The following is a 22,694-nucleotide window of genomic DNA, read 5'->3' on the forward strand; positions in this document are numbered from 1 at the left end:
CATTACAAACAACTGATCTCTCTGGCTCTGCTATATTAGAACTTGTCCAAAGTATCATTCTAACCAAGTCAAAGTGACAGTTTTATTATTATTATTATTATTATTATTATTATTATTATTATTAGTAAGTCAATGATTTCATATAATATGATTCAAGTAAACTCTTGTATTGTGTTTGGGATTCATAACTCGAGATCAACACATTTAGTTCTCTCCAGAGTCACGTTACAAATTGAAATCTATTTATTACTTTCAGTACATCTACTTGTAATGTTAGCTTCCATTGTGCTTAGCCCCCAGGTGTACAGGCTCATGTACCTGTAATAAAGGCACTTTCGGCTTCTGCGGAAGCGCAAATGTGCGAAAAACGTTCAGAAATGGGCCAAGATGAGACTATAGACTTGGGAGTTAGTGTGTAATAGCATGTCTGAACTTAAGCAGCTTTCATATAAAAATCTGAACCCTGGAGGACAATTTTTTTGTTCTACAAAACTACCTACGTTATTATTGCACGCATTAGAAAGAAAAAAACATAGTCATATTAGTTTAGAGAAGACAAGAATACAATATTAATGTTTTTACTGATTAATTTCAAAAGGTAATAAAATAGAGACTAGAGAAGATTAGATGAAGAAAAACATTCTTACGAACGATCAATAGGAGACTACCAGAAGAAAAGTTGTTTTTGAACCTATTTTTCAAAAAAGAGAAAGAATATTTGTCTACATCTAGATTTTAAAAGTAAAAATATAATAAAATAACATAACATCTAATAAATGCAAATTAAAAACGAAGAAATAAACACGCATCTAAACTCAAAAAAGCTCAGCATAAAAATTTAAAGAGGGGGAATAGATCGAGGGCCTGAACACCCAACAGATGTTCTTTGCTTCACGAAATACTCATTGGTAACTCAAATAAATAATCAAATGAACTTAGTGACGTGTTGTAAAAGAGTTTTCTCAATATAATGATAATATTAACCTCTAATATAGGGTATCAAACTTTATGGTTTAATAGTCTACACCCAAACAAAGATAAGAAAAAAAGGGGGGACAGTAACTAGCAATTTGCAAGATCTAAAATTTCAAACTGAATGGAAGTTGAATTCTGAATTCATCTGAGAAATCTCAATAGGGGGGACAGTAACTAGCAATTTGCAAGATCTAAAATTTCAAACTGAATGGAAGTTGAATTCTGAATTCATCTGAGAAATCTCAATATTTAGGTCCCATCTCAAAGTAATTTTCCTCTCACTGTCCACTGCATCTAATTCAATTCCTTACCAAGTAACTGTAAGTTGTGGGTAAATATCAGTATTCGAACCCAGGACATTCTGCATGGGAAGCGAGCGCGATACCACTGGACCAATTGTGCTCCTATTAGTTTATTTCAATAAATAGTCCATTAGGTTTTTCTATTATAAAAATGAGCAATGTTACCTTGAGCTTGAATTCATTCAATGGGATAACGTACCATATTAAATTACATTAGCGGACGAGGGGAGTGGCACATTACCTACTCTAAATAAGTAGGTAGGTAATACTAGGTACATCAAATTACGACAAGTATTAGGTGTTATGCTATGCCGTATACGAAAACATTCATTAGTGTCATTTCTTTTTTACGTAGAATAGGTGGTACAAGAAGCGAATAGCTACTCTAAATAAGTAGGTAGGTAATACTAGGTACCTACATCAAATTACGACAAGTACCTATTAGGTGTTATGCTATGCCGTATACGAAAACATTCATTAGTGTCATTTCTTTTTTACGTAGAATAGGTGGTACAAGAAGCGAATAGAATTGGACAATCGGTTAGTAACGCGCTTGCTTGGCATGCAGAAGGTCCCGGGTTCGAGCCCATCGTCAAACATTTGCACCCCTATTTCAAATGAAAATATTTCAACGCGTTGCTTCCTGGTGCTCTTGTGTTGACCTAAATGCTCGGGAATATTTTGTCTCTTCTCAGCCATCTGATAGGGGGCAAACTATGGGATGCACATACTACGACACAATCTTTTCCACATAGAAGTCCAAGTACTAACACCCTTGTTCCAAGTTGAAATTTTCGATATAATTTTCTCCAATTTTCACGTAGCGACCAAGTTCAAGATAAGAACAAGAATACAGAGATACAGGATGACATCATAAGAGTTGAGTCTATGTCTTATGTCTATGCAACAGATTCAAACTGATGCCAATAAAATTTGTACACAACATTTTAAAAATAACATGGGGACCAAAATTATGTATCTTATGAAAATGTCGTTTGTTAAATAGCGGGGAGATTTTCGAAATATTCTCACCACACCAATATTGTCATATCTGTTTTAATTTATATGTTTCAAATGAAGTTGAGCAGTGGGACAGAACAAAAAATTGGATGCAAGTTACTTTGAGATTTTCTACCTACAATTACTGGGCAGTGTTGTGTTCCCATAATAGGTTGTGTGTTCAAGTCACCCTACCTACTTGTTCATCCACTATTTTTTGTAAACTGTTCTCCTATCTATCTGCCAATATTCGACTCTCTACTGAGGAAATATACAAAATACAAATTCTCAAGTACCTTCGTGGAATCATCTTTAGGTTAACAAAATATTTCAAAGTCCAAGCTTTTGATGAGTGACAAATTTTCCAGTTACATCTTAAGCATTCTATTCAAGTTTAAACTATTAAGACATTGTTACTTACTGACTGGCAAGAATATGAATATGATCCTTGCCATTAATAATTAACAAATCAAATGAATAATGTTGAGCATTTCTATTGTTGGGTGATGCTGAGGAGGAGTAGAGTTCTGAACTTACGGAAATTCTATTATTAAAATGATTATCTTATTATTCAAATCTGTATGCCCTTAAGTAAAACTTAAGAGATAGTGTGGACAAAAACATCAAATTACTCAACGAATTTCGCCTTTCATTGATAATAAGATTTTGTACAAATATTTTCATTTTCACAATTACTTAAATAAGACCTTATTTACACTGTCGCTTATCAGGGATCACTTGGTCCTAATTGACAGTATAAAAAAGGTACTTTATTTGTAGTTGTAAAACAATAATTGGTGAGGAAGGTATACTAATTTTTACAACTACATTTTAGAATCCTTTTTTATTTATATATGAGAGTGTAGGTAATTAGATAATAACATAGGTGAGAAATAGTAAGTAACTACCAGTAGATAAAAATAAAACTGGTAAGTAAAAGAAGAAAACATCCCAAGCAAATGTCATTTCTTATTAGGAAAAACAAAAATGAGTACTTAGTGTTACCTAATACATGGTGATATAATTATGCTACATGTAAAAACAATTAACAAGCAAGTTCAAGTTGACAATACTCAAGGTAGGTACAACGTACAGACGTACCTACCTACTTGAAATTTCATACATGGTGATATAACTATGATACATGTAAAAACAATTAACAAGCAAGTTCAAGTTGACAATACTCAAGGTAGGTACAACGTACAGACGTACCTACCTACTTGAAATTTGACAAAAAGTGTGATTTAAAAATACTTGGTAATAATTATAATGAATGACAAATGCTTTAGTATGATTTTCAATTTTAATTAATACCTCTAACTAATTCAACAAAGACGATACTTATTATATTTTTTATATTATTTAGAGAATTGCCAAATGTTGAGATGTAAATGTTAGGGGTTATAGGTTATAGGTAGGTAATGTAAGTATCTAATTGAAAACAGAGAACTCCAAACTACATTATATTGTGCTCTGAAGTACGATAACTCAGAATTAATTTTCTATTACCTATTACTTACACGAGAAATTGTTGTATTTGAAAAGGTGTTGATTCAAATTTTAAGAAGTGTATAGGTGTCTACTTAATTAAAATAAAGCCATCATTTTCAAGGAAGATGTAACAATTTATATGTATGGGACAGCGACTACTAGAATCTAGATAGGTAGTTTGGATTTTTGTAAATAAATAATTACCATCTTCACGAAATAATAACAAAATAAACTCAAAACAAATGTACAAAACTCAAGATAGGTAAGTAAGAAAACTAAAATAAACAAAAACATCAACATCCCCCAGAGTTGCTTCCCTTACAACTTAAAAAAAAGTACAAAGGTTTTTAAAGCTTTCATTTTGAATGATCATTTCATTTCTTATATGTATAGGTAGGTACTCTCTTGGAAACAATCATTTCTCATCAATATGATTGGAGACAACAAGAATACGAGAAAAGTAGCTAGAGCACAATTTGAAACTTTAGGCTATCTATTTAAAATCTTAAATACTGACGCAATGCAGAATGGTATGCAACTCTCAATGCGTTAGTGTTGACTGAATTTAAATGTACTAGCTAGAGTTCGATTAACAGCAAATGAGGTTTATCAAGAAAAGTAGTTTTACGTAGGTATGTGTGTGTAGGTATTTGAAAGGTAGATACAAGTCAATATTTCATTTTTATTTTTTAGATAATTTGTTGGCAATGTACATGGGGTGAGGTGATGTGTATTTCATGATCTTTCCCTCGGTATACTTAACGTTTAAATAGCTTTAGATAGAAGCTTCAAAGAGACAAACAGAAGAGTTTCATGCAAACTATAGGTATAAGAATTGGGAGGGCTCTAAAATGTAAGAACACTATGGATTATATTATGAAGGTATTACTTATTGTTAACTTAAAACGAACAAACAAAAAATATGACTTCCAACTATTTTTTAAAACAAACACAAAATAAAGACTACTAAATGTTATTGAAATTTCCAACTTCTTTAGCTGATTTTATGGTGAATCAGTCTTATTCACATGAGGGATCCTCTTCCTATGGGTTAGGTGGACAATTTACTGAAAAGTCATACTTAAAACAAACACAAAATAAAGACTACTAAATGTTATTGAAATTTCCAACTTCTATAGCTGATTTTATGGTGAATCAGTCTTATTCACATGAGGGATCCTCTTCCTATGGGTTAGGTGGACAATTTACTGAAAAGTCATACTTAGGTACTCTTGAAAATTCCAAATTTACTGAGTTAACCTGATGACCTTTCGGAACTCCAAGATAATGATGGTAATTTTAATAACATTTTGATTTCAAATAATGCAGAATAAAAAACAAATTAAAGGAAAATTTAACTACTTACTTATAAAATAATTTCATTATTATATTTTGAATTACTCAAATTAATTTAAAATTTGAGTGTATACTAAAAACAACAATTTCAGTTTCTGTTCTAGATTAGATTGAAATTTCTGAAGAATTTTAAGATTCCAGGGAAACTTTTCCTTTTAATACCTATGTTTTGAATCCAGACTTACTTAACTTTCAAATTTCAAGTTTAAAATCGAAAGAGGCAAACAGAAATTGGGCTCAAAATTGAAAATTTTAGGTAAAAAATGAGCAGTACTTGGTTATTTATTTTGTAACTGGCAATATTCTCAATAGATTATTTATATGAACGACAGAGGTAGAACTAGGAAGATGTAGCGGGCAAGTATATGTTTGTATTCCTACTCATCATCCTTGAAATATCCCTCCTTCAATACCCTATACCTATAGGTAAGGTAACCTATAACTTAACAATTCAACAATCTTCAACATGAACTTTTCCTTATTATTATTACTTAGGTATTTTGCAACCAATAAAGATACCTACAAACCTATAGAAAAGAAACAAGTACCTACTTCAGTGGTTACTAATATTCAGCCCAGCCCCAGATTTAGAGTTAATAAATCATAACAATGCATTTAATCAATGAATACGTCGGTACCTAGATATTTCAATTTACCCAAAGAAATATAGTTAAGCAAGTATAGTTAAATTATAATTTTGTGGTACTTAGCTATTGTTGTTTAGATAATCATAATCTAATACTTCCTAAATTGGTATGTAAGTCTTGTAAGTACTTAACTACCTGATTTGTAGATTTCAATTTGGGTCTTGGGATGAACAAGTATCTAGGCAATGCTACATCTTCACTTGTGATTTGTAAAACTTTAAAATGGGGGAAATATTGATTTAATCACCCCCCCAACAAGAAAAACAAGTGAATCCCTAGACTGCTAGACCAACTGAAACAGTACTTGAGAACTTGGGTTACATAAACATTAATTTTATAGTTAGCACTGGTTGTGCTATATTGTTATTGATGGTGCCACATATTCAAGTAACAGCTGGGCCCACAGATTTAAGTTGACTTCAAGTTGGTGCAAGAAACAGTAATGTATACCACATGTAGAGCCAAAAAGGACTCTTTGGCCAATTAATTGATCCAATATGGATTTCAACATGAGATTATAAAGCCCAGAAAAAAAAAAATGCCCAAACCTTCGGGACGGGAATCCTTCTACTTGTATCTGTCTCCCTCTTTTCCCAACATATTCTCCATCTCTTCTCATTACATGCCCGTACCACTGTAATCTTCTCTCTTGTATTTTCTTGGTATCTTCAGTCACTTTGATTTTGTTCCTTATCACTTCATTCCTTATTCTATCCATCCTTGTAACTCCCAGACTCCACCTCAGCATCCTCATCTCAGCCACTTCCAACCTTTTCTCGTGCACTTTCTTCAACGCCCATGTCTTCGCTCCATATGTCATTGCTGGTCTCACCACTGTTTTGTATATTTTTCCTTTCATTCTGACATTCATTCTTCGGTCACACAGTACACCTGACATTTTCTTCCAATTCATCCATGCTGTAATTATTCTATGGGTTATTTCGCATTCCAACTCTCCTTTGTTATTGATAGTGGAGCCCAAATATTTGAATTTATCTACGGTGTTAAGGTTTTCTCCATCTAGTTGTATGACTTCTCCATTTTCCATCCCAAAATTCATCTGTACGGTCTTGGTTCTTGTTTATTTTAAGACCTTTTTCTTCCAGACATTTTCTCCATTCATTCAAATCTCATTCAATCTCAGTCACACTTTCACCACACGACACATCATCCGCAAACAACATACACGACGACGCTTCCTTCTTCACATCATCAGTCAAAACGTCCATAATTACATCAAACAGGTACAGACTGACTCCGGAACCCTGATGGAGTCCCACTTGTACGGGTATAGTTTCCGTGAGACCAGCAGTACTTCTGATGCGGGTTGAAGCCATCTGGTACATGTCTTTGTTCAGCACTGCACTAAATTTTCAAACTTGGGTCTTTTAAATTGTGAGATTATTAGGTACCTACTTATTGTTTGAATTACTATTTTCAAGACAGATTGTAAAAAATGTAGATATCAACTGTTTTAGAAAGCCTTATCTCATTTTACTTCCTTTCACTTCCAAGTCTGGCTAGCATTTTTCTCAGTTGTATTTATTTTTTAATGGTAAATGTTGTACCTAAGTAGATAGGTAAGTAAGTATCCTATTTCTTCTTTAAAAGAGCAATAATTGAGATGGGGATGCCTAAGTTAGTAATATTCCTTTTAGAGACAAACATTAATAAAAAAGAAAACTGTGTACCTACCTACTGTTTTTAAACAAGGTATTTTCTTTTAAGTATGTAAGTATTATTTTGAAGAACTAATTTTCTGTAATATTGTCACACAATGTAGGTATATGTACATGTCATTTTTGTTTTTTACTTAATTGTTTGCTTGTAAAATATCAAAAGGATATTTTTTTTTTTAAATAAATTGTATTAACTTACTTCTTTTATGTACATGACTCCTTAATTAATGTTACAATATACACAAAACTCTTACATCATTAGCAGGGGGAACTAAACTTTGTATTTGATAAAGTTCAACTGTGAGAATGGTAGAATTCATAGAATGAGCAGATTGATGTAAAATGGAGATGAAATATAAGTACCTTATACAGAGTACACTTTGGTCCGTTCTCTATAGACTGATGTTCTGCAAATTGATTTAGAATTCAGCAAACTCCTTAGCACATTTTTCTGTTGAAGAAATTCTCAAAGCTTCTTCTTCATAATCATCAAAATTGCTTGTGTCACCAGCCCCTTTACAGCGAGGTATGAAAGGTGCTTCTATTTTCTTCTGAAAAACAGCAATCCAATCAGTTGAGGCAAACCACTTGTGACCTTTGATGTCATTGACCCCATTCTTTAGGTTTCCATATCTCTTGGTTAGGTCAACTTGCAACAAGTTCCTCAGAAGATCTTTGAGGTCAGATCCAAAGTGTGATGGGAATCTGACCTTCCCTGAGACAATCTTTTCATAGATTTGGATTGGCTGGTCTGCAAAGAAGGGTGGGTAGCCTGCAGCCATTTCATACACAAGAACACCTAGAGCCCACCAATCCACTGCTTTGTTGTATCCTTTACTAAGAATAATTTCAGGAGCAAGGTACTCGGGAGTTCCACACAGGGTCCAAGTCCTGCCTTTCACACGTTTAGCAAAACCAAAGTCTGTCACTTTCAAATAGCCCTGTGAGTCAATGAGCAGGTTCTCTGGCTTCAGATCTCGATAGATGAGATCAAGATAGTGAAGATATTCAAATGCTAACACAATCTGGGCAGCATAGAAACGAGAATGAGGTTCACTAAATCTACCAACCTTCCTGAGGTGTGAGAACATTTCACCACCTGGTACATACTCGAGTACCATGTACAAATTAGAATTGTCCTTAAAATGAAATTTAAGACTAACCAGAAATGGAAAACTGATGGCTTGCAGAATCCTCTTCTCATTTAGAGTATGCTCAACTTGCTTTAGTTTGACCACCTTCTGCTTGTCAAGAATCTTCATTGCATAGTATTCTTTGGTAGGTTTGTGTTGGACAATCATAACTCTACCAAATGAACCTGTGCCCAGAGTTTTTATCCTATCAAAGTCATCAAGACTTGCAGTGTTGGTAGGATTTTTCTTCCACTTCTCCTCAAACTCCTCTTTCACTTGATCTAAAAACTCCTTGACACTCTCTGCCGAGTCAACCTTCTTATTGGCCGTTGCGGCATTACCCATGATTTTAACTTTTGCACCTTCCAGGGCGCCTTCAGTGGCTATAAACTTATACTAATGTATCACTGACGGTCAGAACTATGAAAGTTCTGATGGATAAAAAAAAAAAATTAGTAACTTAAATAAATACCCTGTAATAGGTGGAGTTTAAATGTTGCCCTAGGCAAGTTGATTGAGTTAGAATCCAGGCTGAATCCATTCATGAGATGCACACAACATTATTCACTTCACAGTTTTCATAAAGGGCAAGTATAATTACTTTGCACAAATTTAAAACTTATTACACTAAAAAGAAAATAACTTTAGGAAAATTTCAAAACAATTCACTGATTGCAGAGAAAAATGGCTACCTCACCCCGGATTTTCAACTGACGTACGATAACACAGCGACCAGACGGGTCAATCAAAGTTGTGCAAGAAAAACGCAAGCAGCAGCACCTGTCTGTCTTCTTCGATCATCTGATAAGGGCCAGTGATAAATAATAGTTCCTAATGTTTCCGCTAATGTGGCAGCACTAGTCGATTAAATTTATTCATACAGGGTGGTTTAAGTATGATTTATTTCACGAGTTATACACTCGTACCGACACTACCGACAAGAGGGTAGGTATCTTCTACCTACTGGTAATGGCCTTAATAAACAGTGAATCATGCTTGGTGAATTTCACAAGGACATGAATATTTTTATACTACTTTTTTACTTTCTACAGTTTCTACCTATTTTCTTTTCAGGAATATCATCAAATCATCATACTGTGCAAATACAGACAATTTAATTACCTACTTATATCAATAATTATAAGTAGGTAGGGGAAATCAAGAAACCAAGTACTTATTATACACAGGTTCTGTTCGAAAATTTTCTTCTGTCCACAAACGTAATGCGATGGCAATATTCCTGAAAAAATAAATGCAACCTACGCCTACGTTCGCATGTAGGTAGGTACTTTCTAGAGACAAGACAGAACAAATATTTACTCATATTCATTTCATTTTTAATTTAGTTTCATTTATAAAATCTTTCTTATGTGAATAAGAATTAAAAATACAACAATACCTATACAATATAAATACAAGAACATCACAATGTCGTTCGCTCCTGGGAAATGTTGCCCAAACTTGGCAACGTCCGTAACTGAGTAGGATCACCCTAATCTTATAAAACAAATCCCTATTTTGATTCTGAACAAAGACGAACTTTTTTCGGCACTATTTTAAGAATATGGGGAGTTCCTACTTGTCTTGGTTTTGTGAGGACAATTGAATACCTACTTTAAATAAATAGCAACAGAGAAAAAAGAAAAAGTGAAATCCATAAAGTTTAACACAAATTAAATGAAATGAATAATTTAGACTTTAAATAGTTTACCCTACTAAGCTACGTTTTCACATCTTGTGCTGGGTGTTCCTGACCTAAATAGTTTGACTGACTGCTTTTGACATTTGAAGTTTTGACTGTCTGAAGAATGAAAATATAGAACTGACAGTAATACTCAAGCCCTACAAATACTCACAAAATACTGAAGGGGGAAAAAAAGAGAGTAGAAAAAAGTCACAGTTGTGACTGAAAATAATTCTCAAGCAGTCCCCTTAACCGCGAAAAAGATGGCTACAGTTGTGCAAAGAAAACCAATATGTAGGTAAACATTTAATCATTATTTTTTTCAACCATTTCTTTTTTCTGTATATCTTTTAGATTATTCACAGTAAGCCACATGATTACCAATTACGATATGGATTAGGAAAGATCTTGTTGTACTTGTAGTTGTTGCCATTTAGCTACCAGAGAGGAGACATTTTTCTTTTTCATACTCAAAACGGGAGCCACTTTTGTCAGCTGAAAGAGAGAACAGGGAATATTAAATCACTTTATGCAAAACTGTAGGTACTTAAATAACCGAAATGACAAATATTAGGTAAAAAGAGCCGTTTATTGTTGTAAATAAATAAATAAAACCTTACTTGAGATATCTTGTCTATCATGTACAAATCATTTGCTAAAAACCAAAAAGATAGTAACCTCCGTGGTCGAGTGGGTACCACACTAGGCTTGTCCTTGAAGTCCCGGGTTCAAAGTTTTTTCATGCTTTAAGTTCGAGGTGCACTCAGCCTCGTGAGGAAAATTGAGTAGCTACGCATTATTGACGTTATCACGTACAGGAGCGTATGTTGTGACGTCAGGATACAAAATTTACTGGTATTTTTCAAATCGACTTTACTCGGGATCTAGAAGTTGTAGAAGATAAAGAGAAAAAATATCAAGTCCACATTTTTTTCTGCTCTTTAATCTTCTTCTTCTTAGCCTTTTCCCACTCAAGTGGGGTCGGCGTTTTTTGATAGCAGCCTCCATCTGCCTCGGTTATTTACATCTTCCTCTGATAAACCCTTCTCTTCCAGGTTCTTGTTCACACAATGTTCCCACTTTTTCTTCGGCCTACCTCTCGTTCTTCGTCCTTCCACTTGTATCTCGCCACTTTTGTCAGCTGAAAGAGAGAACAGGGAATATTAAATCACTTTATGCAAAACTGTAGGTACTTAAATAACCAAAATGACAAATATTAGGTAAAAAAGAGCCGTTTATTGTTGTAAATAAATAAATAAAACCTTACTTGAGATATCTTGTCTATCATGTACAAATCATTTGCTAAAAACCAAAAAGATAGTAACCTCCGTGGTCGAGTGGGTACCACACTAGGCTTGTCCCTCAAGTCCCGGGTTCAAAGTTTTTTCATCCTTTAAGTTCGAGGTGCACTCAGCCTCGTGAGGAAAATTGAGTAGCTACGCATTATTGACGTTATAACGTACAGGAGCGTATGTTGTGACGTCAGGATACAAAATTTACTGGTATTTTTCAAATCGACTTTACTCGGGATCTAGAAGTTGTAGAAGATAAAGAGAAAAATTATCAAGTCCACATTTTTTCTGCTCTTTAATCTTCTTCTTCTTCTTCTTCTTCTTCTTAGCCTTTTCCCACTCAAGTGGGGTCGGTGTTTTTTGATAGCAGCCTCCATCTGCTTCGGTTATTTACATCTTCCTCTGATAAACCCTTCTCTTCCAGGTCCTTGTTCACACAATGTTCCCACTTTTTCTTCGGCCTACCTCTCGTTCTTCGTCCTTCCACTTGTATCTGTCTCACTAATGACGGCGCTTCAAAGTCATGCCTCTTACGCCGCGCTGATCCCGTACAAAGGACGGGTCGGGTCAACCGCTAGTAATAGGTACATTGAAAAAAAAAGTTGAGCTGTTGGGAATACTCATATTATATAATATCTACATTCAAGAGCCTTATTTTCAAGAATGTTTCCGTCTTACCCATGATATTATTAGTGGACTGAGAAGGAGAGTGAGGGGGAGTATTACAGAGCTCCATATCTTCTTCTCCGTCAGACATAGAACCAGTATGAGGAAATCTATATTGCTTCACATTCTCCTTTTCGTTCAAGTAATAATACTTTGATTGAGCCCTGAAACAAAACAAACGTACCTACATATTCCGGAGATATACATAAAGAAAAGGTGGACGGGTACATTCATGATCCTATGGAATTAATATCATTTAGAAAAACTTTCTAAGTACGTATTTAGGTAGAAAAAAATATGGATGAATTCTACTGTTGATGTTTTAACTTCCGACTACAATTTCATCTACATTTGTAGACTTTTCCATGACAGAGAGATAGATGAAACTCGAGTCAGAACTTAAAACCAAGTAACTGAATGTAACAGTAAGAATAACAAAGAATAGAGTTCACTTACAAATCCCACATTGCAACCCATCCTGGCGGTAACTTCTCCTGCTCCAACTTTTTCAGTCGCTGAGAAACTTGTGCACAAATTGAGAGTAAATATTTCACCGAGAGAGCTTGTTCCTTCCATGCCGTATATAAAGTCTGTGGGAGGAAAAAATTAATTACTTCAGTGTGTGTGTGTGTGTTTTTTTAAGAGATTTGACAGAGGGAACTGTAGTAAATATTAAGGTCTTGTCGTCCCGAAATCGAAGAGAGAAGGAGAAAGCCAGCCGTTCCGAGAACGGACATTATCCCATCTGGATAAAATCCGCCCCGGTCGGGAATGTGTGTGTTTTTAAGAGATTTGACAGAGGGAACTGTAGTAAATATTAAGGTCTTGTCCCGAAATCGAAGAGAGAAGGAGAAAGCCAGCCGTTCCGAGAACGGACATTATCCCATCTGGATAAAATCCGCCCCGGTCGGGAATCGAACCCGCGGCCCAGCGCTTACAAAGGTAGACGCCCTACCAACCAAGCAACTAGGCTGGCTACTTCAATGGAAAATAGTTGTCAAAAAAGTTTCCACGAGTCACTTTTAGGCTGGATATTAGACTTTTTTACTTTTTCTAATTTTATTAGGGTGCTTCAAGATGTTAGACATTTGGGGAAGATTTTGTGTTAATGTTAGGCTGAAATGTTGACAAACATGAAGATAACGTTTGGTTGAGATAGGTGCAGCGGTCGACGGTATTTTGACCGTTTTTTTAGCTATATCGACTATACGGTTAGAGATATTGTAAAAAGTAATTTAAAAGAACACTCAAATAAGCATCATTTAATAGAATAAGGAAAGTCGTGTGATGTTCACACCAGATTTTTTTGTGTTTCACTGCCGATTTTATTTCGCGAAAAAGTAATTTAAAAGAACACTCAAATAAGGGGTATACCTACCTAAAAAACTGATTACACAAAATTCAACTGATTGGCCATAAGGAGTGCGAAAATTAGCCGATTGACCATAAGGCAATATGCAAAACGGCGGTTTACATCGTTTGGCGAAAGAAAATTTCGGAAAAGTCGTACCATTTTCCAGTAGTACAGTGCCCAAAATGGACCAACATAAAGTTTGTACTTACTCATAAAGTCAACATGAGGCTGTAAACTCAGATGTACATGAATTATTAAATAATGCCTATTTAATTTGTTCAGCACGGACTGAGTCCGGATACCTGATGGAGTCCCACTTGTACGGGAATAGTTTCCGTGAGACCAGCAGTACTTCTGATGCGGGTTGAAGCCATCTGGTACATGTCTGCTCTTTAATATCTCACCTAAATCCGACTGTTATCATTTTCCCCTATTGATTTTAGGTTGTTTTACCAAGTGTTGTCTATATCCTTAAAAATTACCAACTTTTTAATAACACAATAAAATATCTATTTCAATATAGCTTACCTTTTTCTTCTTCTTCCCCGTGGTAGTTGAAGGCTGTCCAGATGATGAGGGTACCGCGGGTTCAGAACTCTCCATGGCAATATTACTAGGAGGTTGAGGTGCTCTATTGATACTCGAGTATTGAGGAGGCGGAGGGGCAGGGGGTGGAGAGGCAATGGAAGCAATGTCTGAATAGAAAGAGTCCAACTCGGAGAGAAGTTTCTTATCTTGAACTTTCACCACGGGAGGAGGAGGAGGAGGAGTATTGGGTACCGGTGGGCTCTGCAAGGAGAAACACACAATATGCTAGTCAACACATTTACTTAAAAGTATTAGATTAAATTTTGGGATTGATTTGGCCTATGGATACCTCGTAGCTCTTTTTTTTATGAAGGATCTTTTCTGTCCATTTTTCCTACATACCTACTCATATATATACTATAGTAGATATAAGAGTTGAGGCCAGAAAAAGAACTAGAAATGAAATGATTTAGAGTAGTGATACTGATACTAGGTTCAAGTTCAAGTACTTACAGGGGGTGACACAGGTCTGATAAAGGATATACAGGGCGGCGGTGGTGCCACTTGACTAGGCATACTCGTAGGATATCTCACTCCTAGTTCATACTCCACACTCCTGGGTGAGTAGCTAGGCGGCGGAGGTGGGGGTTTGCCTGGAGGAGGATGAGAAGGAGGAGGAGGAATAGAAGGCGGAGGAGGGGGAGGATGAGAGGGAGGGGGAGGAGGAAGAGGAGGAGGGCTATTAGGAGGTGGAGGAGGAGATTCGGTAGCATAATCCTCAACCCCGGGTATAGGAGGGGGTATGACACAGTCTTTTGTTCCTGGAAGTCAAACAATTGTCGTATTTTATTTAACAATTAACCGGGAACCGAAGCTCGGTTTATTCAAGGTCACTACCTCCCCTCACATGGAAGTGTGTTTATGACGTGAGGGGCGTTAACGTTAACCATTTTTTAGGTTTACGCTTCCCCTCTTACCATACTAAACCGAGCTCTGGACATCGGTTAACGATAGAGTCGCCATTTTTTCTCGGTTAATGCGAACAGCTGATTTTTTAAATCAGCTGATTATCCCCACTACGAGATTTTTACCCCCACTCTCTAATTTTCGGTTCTCGGTTAATTGTAAAATACGACAAATGGGGGGAGAGTAATGTCTGTCTGTTACGCTGAAATAGACCTTTCGTTGTCCTCTTTTCACGAAAATAACGACTTGGGGGGAGAGTAATGTCTGTCTGTTACGCTGAAATAGACCTTTCGTTGTCCTCTTTTCACGAAAATAACGACTCGACCGATTTTGATGAAATTTTTCGAGGTTGTTAAGAACAGTACTAAGGGTGACATAGGCTACTTAAAATTGCCACATTCCATCCTGATTCAAAATGACGGCGATTTTTCGAGGTTGTTAAGAACAGTACTAAGGGTGACATAGGCTACTTAAAATTGCCACATTCCATCCTGATTCAAAATGACGGCGCTTCAAAGTCATGCCTCTTACGCCGCGCTGATCCCGTACAAAGGACGGGTCGGGTCAACCGCTAGTAATAGGTACATTGAAAAAAAAAGTTGAGCTGTTGGGAATACTCATATTATATAATATCTACATTCAAGAGCCTTATTTTCAAGAATGTTTCCGTCTTACCCATGATATTATTAGTGGACTGAGAAGGAGAGTGAGGGGGAGTATTACAGAGCTCCATATCTTCTTCTCCGTCAGACATAGAACCAGTATGAGGAAATCTATATTGCTTCACATTCTCCTTTTCGTTCAAGTAATAATACTTTGATTGAGCCCTGAAACAAAACAAACGTACCTACATATTCCGGAGATATACATAAAGAAAAGGTGGACGGGTACATTCATGATCCTATGGAATTAATATCATTTAGAAAAACTTTCTAAGTACGTATTTAGGTAGAAAAAAATATGGATGAATTCTACTGTTGATGTTTTAACTTCCGACTACAATTTCATCTACATTTGTAGACTTTTCCATGACAGAGAGATAGATGAAACTCGAGTCAGAACTTAAAACCAAGTAACTGAATGTAACAGTAAGAATAACAAAGAATAGAGTTCACTTACAAATCCCACATTGCAACCCATCCTGGCGGTAACTTCTCCTGCTCCAACTTTTTCAGTCGCTGAGAAACTTGTGCACAAATTGAGAGTAAATATTTCACCGAGAGAGCTTGTTCCTTCCATGCCGTATATAAAGTCTGTGGGAGGAAAAAATTAATTACTTCAGTGTGTGTGTGTGTGTGTGTGTGTTTTTAAGAGATTTGACAGAGGGAACTGTAGTAAATATTAAGGTCTTGTCCCGAAATCGAAGAGAGAAGGAGAAAGCCAGCCGTTCCGAGAACGGACATTATCCCATCTGGATAAAATCCGCCCCGGTCGGGAATCGAACCCGCGGCCCAGCGCTTACAAAGGTAGACGCCCTACCAACCAAGCAACTAGGCTGGCTACTTCAATGGAAAATAGTTGTCAAAAAAGTTTCCACGAGTCACTTTTAGGCTGGATATTAGACTTTTTTACTTTTTCTAATTTTATTAGGGTGCTTCAAGATGTTAGACATTTGGGGAAGATTTTGTGTTAATGTTAGGCTGAAATGTTGACAAACATGAAGATAACGTTTGGTTGAGATAGGTGCAGCGGTCGACGGTATTTTGACCGTTTTTTTAGCTATATCGACTATACGGTTAGAGATATTGGAAAAAGTAATTTAAAAGAACACTCAAATAAGGGGTATACCTACCTAAAAAACTGATTACACAAAATTCAACTGATTGGCCATAAGGAGTGCGAAAATTAGCCGATTGACCATAAGGCAATATGCAAAACGGCGGTTTACATCGTTTGGCGAAAGAAAATTTCGGAAAAGTCGTACCATTTTCCAGTAGTACAGGAAAAATCACTTTCGGGATCATAAAACTCAACTGATTGGCAATAAGGAATACGAAAATTAGCTGACTGACCTCCAGGCAATATGCAAACCAGCGGTTTACATCGTTTGGTGAAAGAAAATTTCGGAAAAGTCGTACCATTTTCTAGTACATAGTACAGGAATCGTACTCCTTATTGCCAATCAGTTGAGTTTTATGATCCCGAAAGGGGTTTTTCCTGTACTACTGGAAAATGGTACGACTTTTGCGAAAAAATTTTTCGCCAAACGATGTAAACCGCCGTTTTGCATTTTGCCTTATGGTCAGTCAGCTAATTTTCGCACTCTTTATGGCCAATCAGTTGAATTTTGTGTAATCAGTTTTTTAGGTATACCCTCAAATAAGCATCATTTAATAGAATAAGGAAAGTCGTGTGATGTTCACACCAGATTTTTTTGTGTTTCACTGCCGATTTTATTTCGCAGCAATGAAACAATGGAGGAGTTGCAAATGGGTAAAAATTATAAATAAATGGTCGATTTCTATGTAAAAAGGTTGGAAAAAATCCAAATCTGAGGTCAAAACTACGAAAAAACAACTGTAAAAGGTCGAAAATTCAATTTTTATAATGAAAAAGTTCAAAGATTTGTGACGTCAGACTTAATGCAGTTGCTATTTTTGTCCGCTAGGTAGCGCCACTATGAAAGCACGCTAGCGGAGGAGCAGAAAGAACTGCGCAGAAACGTATGCGCACAAACACATTAATGCGTTGCCTGCAAGGGAGCTTTGCTCGGGACATTTGATGTGACGTCATCGCCTACGGGAGCGTATGCCGTGACGTTAAAGTTTACGATTTACCGGTATTTTTTAAATCGATTTATCTCGGGATCTAGAAGTCGTAGAAGAAAAAGAAAAATTCCAATTTTTCCTGCTCTATGACTTTGAAACACTACCCAAGTAAGCGCAACTGATCTATTGCTACATTAGACTCGGATTATCTGTGTCGTAGCATGCCCATCCCGTATGCCTCTCATCAGATGGGCGAGAAGAGATACAAACTTGAGCTTTTTGTGCTAAAGTTTTATACGAGGAGTGCTACATTAGACTCGGATTATCTGTGTAGTAGCATGCCCATCCCGTATGCCTCTCATCAGATGGGCGAGAAGAGATACAAACTTGAGCTTTTTGTGCTAAAGTTTTATACGAGGAGGATTCAGCTCAAGGTTTATTGAGCTTGTGAAAGAATTGTTAGATGAAATAAAATAATAATAATAAACTTCCCATTTAGGAGCTGGGTCAACACGAGGTACTCACTTCAATCTGAATCCTTAACCTCTGGGAAGTTGATGGTTCTTTACCCTCTACAGCACAAAGGCAAGACAGTTTGGATTTCAGCAAACACGAAAATTCATCTACATTACAGCCATCAATAGTGTTGAGGGATTCTGAAAACAAGTGAACGTTTTATTGAAAAATAATTGTACGAATATTATGACAGAACATTATATTGCTTGATTACCAAGGAAAAAGTACTAGGACCAATATAGAACAAAATCTGGTGTGAACATCACACGACTTTCCTTATTCTATTGAATGGTGTTCTTCCACCCTAACTTTTACAATATCTCTAACCGTTTAGTCAGTATAGCTGAAAACCGCCAAAAAAAAAAAAACGGTCGAAAACCGGCAAAAAGCCGTCAAAATACCGCTAACCGCAGCACCTATCTAAACGTGTTACATCCTTGTCAAATTTGTGAACTATATACCAAATTTCAAGTCTCTAGCTCATACCATTCCCGAGATATTGTTAAATTACACCAAAAACCGCCAAAAAGTGGTCAAAATGCCGCCAAGCGTTGCACCGATCTTAACCAAAAGTTTCGTGTCGCATCCTTGTCACACTTGACAGCTACATACCAAAGTTCAAGTCTCTAACTCTTAGCGTTCTCGAGATATTTTGTTTACAGACAGACAGAAGGACAGACAGACACACGGACCAATGGCTGAAACTTTGGATTTAAGCTCTAGGGACCTCAAAATGTGTTTTGGCACTAAAAACTCACCATCGAAAATTTGACCCGATTACATTACTTTCCTTCCAATAGGATAAGGAAAGTAAAAAGGCAATGTGCACAGAACGAAAAGAAAGACTCATGTTCGGCCAATCTAGTTGCTTGGTTGGTAGCGCGTCTGCCTTGTAAGAGCTAGGCCGCGGGTTCGATTCCCACCCGGAGCGGATTTTATCCTGAAGGGTTCTCGGAACGACTGGCTTTCTTCTATCATGTCTTCCTTCTCTCTTCGATTTCGGGACGATAAGACCTTAGCAGTTCCAATTCCCTCTATCAAACCTATTTAAAAAATAAAATAAAATAAAATAAAAAGACTCATGTTACCCATATAAAAAGACTCATATTATTCTCTAACACTTACCATCACTCATCTTCAAAACTTTCTGCTGTTTATCATCGTCGTTTTTACTTTCTCTCACAAACGAGATTTCACTTTTGAACGGGCCAGGGGCTGGTTTGGTGTTACTTTGAGCTTGATAGCCAAACCCTGCCTTTGTGACTTCATTATCATTCATATTGATAGGACTAGGCTCATTCTCTGGAGGGGGTTCAAGTCTGGCTGCCCGCGCTCTTTGTGTAGTTATACTTGCTTCAATGAGAGCTTTGCCGCGGGCTGATAGTTTCAATTTCTTGAATTTTCTTGCTGTCGTTGTTACGGGGGTTGTGATTTTACTGGTGGCTGGTTTTAGTGGTGCGTTCTCTTTGATTTCAACTGTGGACAAAGATAGTAGAGTACATAAGTTTTTCTTCTGCTGATTTTCAACCGTCTATGAAGGTAGTTATATTATAGGCTAAGACAGATCAGTATCAAAACATTCTGCATAAAATATAGTTTCAACTTTTAACCCTTTAAAAGGTAAGGATACAACAGAGTTATTATATTGGGAATAATTATTCACGTATGTGAGAGCCCTGCCACATTAAAAAAAGCTGTTTTCAAATAATTATTCACGTAAGAATCTCTTTGAGAACAATCTTTACAATCAATCTATTAATCATAATATATTACGAAATCATCCATTTACTTCAGAAAGTGTCCACCTGTTGATTGTTCAAAGACTTACCTGGTTTAATTTCCTCACTATCGGATCCATTCCCATACCCTGACAGTAACTGAATGCCATTAGATGCTTCCATAATTTCAGATTGTGTTGAATTAGAGTCCTCATCAGCATCCAGGATTACCTTTAACTCAGCAGGCATTTCCCCTCCTAGAAATACATTATGTTCATGTCTTTTGTCGGCCTCTTTATATATTTTTTTAACAGGCTTTCATTGCTTTTTAATTGAAATGTGTATTAAAAAGCTGTTGAACACAATTAGCTTTTTTGTTTTACAAGACTTCAACTTACCTATGAACGCGAGTCACTTGTCTTATTGTCCTGCCATGGAAGCCAGCAAAGATATTGTAGAAAAATACTGGGATGCCCGGGGAAGAATGACCTATTAGTCAATACCTCTTGAATTTGTAAACAACATCACTTACCTAGTTTTTTCAGTAGCAAAGCCTTCTGTTTTAACTCAGCAATAATATCTTCATCTGTTTTGTTATCATCTTCATTTGCGGAATCCGAGTCACTCTGGGAAGCTTCTTTCATGATTTTCGTTAAAGCATTGTCTTCTGGGTTATCATCCACTAAGGAAGGCGCCGGTAGAGTCTGCAAGAGAAAGTAATTTAATAGGCGTAAGTTGCTGGGAACTCAACACAACCACACAGTAAAACATAACAAAATTTTCAAAGGTTCACATTTCCAACGTTAAGCCAACTCTCAGTCAAATGGAAATGGCTTCATGAGGAATGCCCAACTTGGGAAATGGCTATTTGTAGATGGTAATTATGCAGAAGTCACGTCCGTGGAAAAGAAAAGCTCCTTTTTGTATTTAACCTAAGCCTATAATAACACTAATCACTGCTCTAATTGTGAAAACTCCTTCTTGCGTTTAAAAAATATGAAAGCTATGATCTGTCTGAATTTGAGAATGAGAAAACCCCTATACTTCAGAGGAAAATATGAAAGCTATGATCTGTCTGAATTTGAGAATGAGGAAAATTTTCACAGTACGAGAAAACTAAATTTTATGCCTAATAAACTGTGCTTGGACCAACATGATAATGAGATCTGGAGATGGATAACTCTGAGATTATTTTTCAATTAATTTTTTTTTAACATGATATGGAGATTGAAAGATTGTGTGAATCAAGACATGGGTCAGAAAAATTTATCAGGACATGAGGTGCACAAAATGGATGCGGCACACAAGGGATCAAGAACAGACCGCCTTGACATAATGATAAATAAATGAGGTACACAATAGAGCCTGGAAGACACTGACAAGAAACACAGAACCTATTTAATGAGGAAAAAGCTAGGAAGAAGAAGAAGATTGAGATTGAACATGAGACTGTAGAGTGTAGACCTCGTCCTTACCAATTAGTTGATAGTATTTTTCTAGCTCTGAGATTGAGATTGAACATGAGACTGTAGAGTGTAGACCTCGTCCTTACCAATTAGTTGATAGTATTTTTCTAGCTCTGCTTTGTACTTTTTCAACTCCTCAGGTTCATCCCACGTCACCTCTCCACTTTGCATATTCCAATAGTATGTGTATCCAGAACTATCGTCATAACACTCCTGCCAAGACACTGCACTAGGTGGTGGAACAGTTGTGTCGGGCAAAGTTGGTTTTCTTGCCTTGGGTGTGTCCTGGAACAAAGTAATAGGTAAGTATGCATCTAACTCATACCAATATTTTTCTTTCCATTGCATGAAGTAGATGTATACAAGGGCATTAAAAAAAAAAATAATAATAATAATAAATAAATATAAAAAAAATCTAAAAGTACCTACCTATTGTAATCCATCTAAATTTTTTAATGTGATTCTTTTGACTTTCTCTATTACTTTGTTTAATTTCCTGTTGGTCAAGGAGAAAAAAGTGAGTGTATTCTTGATTAGTTTTAACACTGAATTAATCAAGAATACAAACACAAAGAGAGATAGAAAAATTTACTAGTATAGCTCGCTATACTGTAGTCATCATCATCAAACTTACGTCGTTCCAGAAATGGGTCGACTGTATACTTTAGTAATAGAAAGTAAAAATGTTACTGAGTTGCTGTGATCCCTATGTGGGGTTAGAATCGGTTAGATGAATAAATTAATCTTTTGTCTTACAATAGTACCCAAGTATTATTTAACCTCTTTTGGCTAATGGTAATGTAACAATAAGTATTATCGGTACTTGTTCAGAAGTCATGTCAATGGAAAATTGCTACAAAAAGGAGCTACAAATGAGCAGTGACCAGTGTTATTATAGGGTTAAGTTGAATGCAAAAAGGAGCTTTCAGAATTGGAGCAGTATTATAGGGTTAGGTTAAACACAAAAAGGAGCCTGCTTTTTCATTGTCATGGCTTCTGAATAATGACCACATTATCTTATCCAGTTATTATCCTCATATCCCTAGAAACACCACACATGAAATGAACTTACTTGTTGGACATTTTTCCTTTGACTGTCAGATGAAGATTTTGGTGTCCCTTCCTCATCACTGTCAATGTAGTCAACAATATTCAACATTGTATAGGAATGTGTCCAATGTGACAAGATCTGGAATACACAGAACACAACTCGA

General features: G+C 36.2%; 2 protein-coding genes and 2 long non-coding RNA genes across 4 annotated transcripts; 1 reads left to right on the forward strand and 3 right to left on the reverse strand.

The window, feature by feature from the left end:
* Positions 1-1,138: 1,138 nt before the first annotated feature.
* Positions 1,139-2,550, forward strand: LOC113470730. The gene is made up of 2 exons (XR_003393683.1): positions 1,139-1,637; positions 1,785-2,550. It is a non-coding gene; the product is annotated as an uncharacterized LOC113470730 (long non-coding RNA).
* On the reverse strand, positions 2,506-4,225 carry LOC113470733. The gene is made up of 2 exons (XR_003393685.1): positions 3,493-4,225; positions 2,506-3,381 (listed from the first exon to the last, which is right to left on the reverse strand). It is a non-coding gene; the product is annotated as an uncharacterized LOC113470733 (long non-coding RNA).
* Positions 4,226-7,284: 3,059 nt separating this feature from the next.
* LOC103517463 (cAMP-dependent protein kinase catalytic subunit) lies at positions 7,285-9,314 on the reverse strand. The gene has a single exon (XM_008482501.3). The coding sequence runs from the start codon at positions 8,925-8,927 to the stop codon at positions 7,869-7,871; it is 1,059 nt and encodes a 352-aa protein (XP_008480723.1). The 5' UTR covers positions 8,928-9,314; the 3' UTR covers positions 7,285-7,868.
* Positions 9,315-9,895: 581 nt separating this feature from the next.
* Positions 9,896-22,694, reverse strand: LOC103517481 (formin-binding protein 4). The gene is made up of 11 exons (XM_008482519.3): positions 22,553-22,694; positions 21,567-21,765; positions 20,547-20,759; positions 20,125-20,271; positions 19,422-19,772; positions 18,306-18,436; positions 16,192-16,325; positions 15,748-15,899; positions 14,620-14,927; positions 14,107-14,367; positions 9,896-10,761 (listed from the first exon to the last, which is right to left on the reverse strand). The coding sequence occupies exons 1-11, from the start codon at positions 22,637-22,639 to the stop codon at positions 10,663-10,665; spliced, it is 2,082 nt and encodes a 693-aa protein (XP_008480741.2). The 5' UTR covers positions 22,640-22,694; the 3' UTR covers positions 9,896-10,662.

The sequence above is a fragment of the Diaphorina citri genome, unplaced genomic scaffold, assembly GCF_000475195.1.
Source record: "Diaphorina citri unplaced genomic scaffold, Diaci psyllid genome assembly version 1.1 scaffold55, whole genome shotgun sequence".
Classification (NCBI taxonomy): domain Eukaryota; kingdom Metazoa; phylum Arthropoda; class Insecta; order Hemiptera; family Psyllidae; genus Diaphorina; species Diaphorina citri.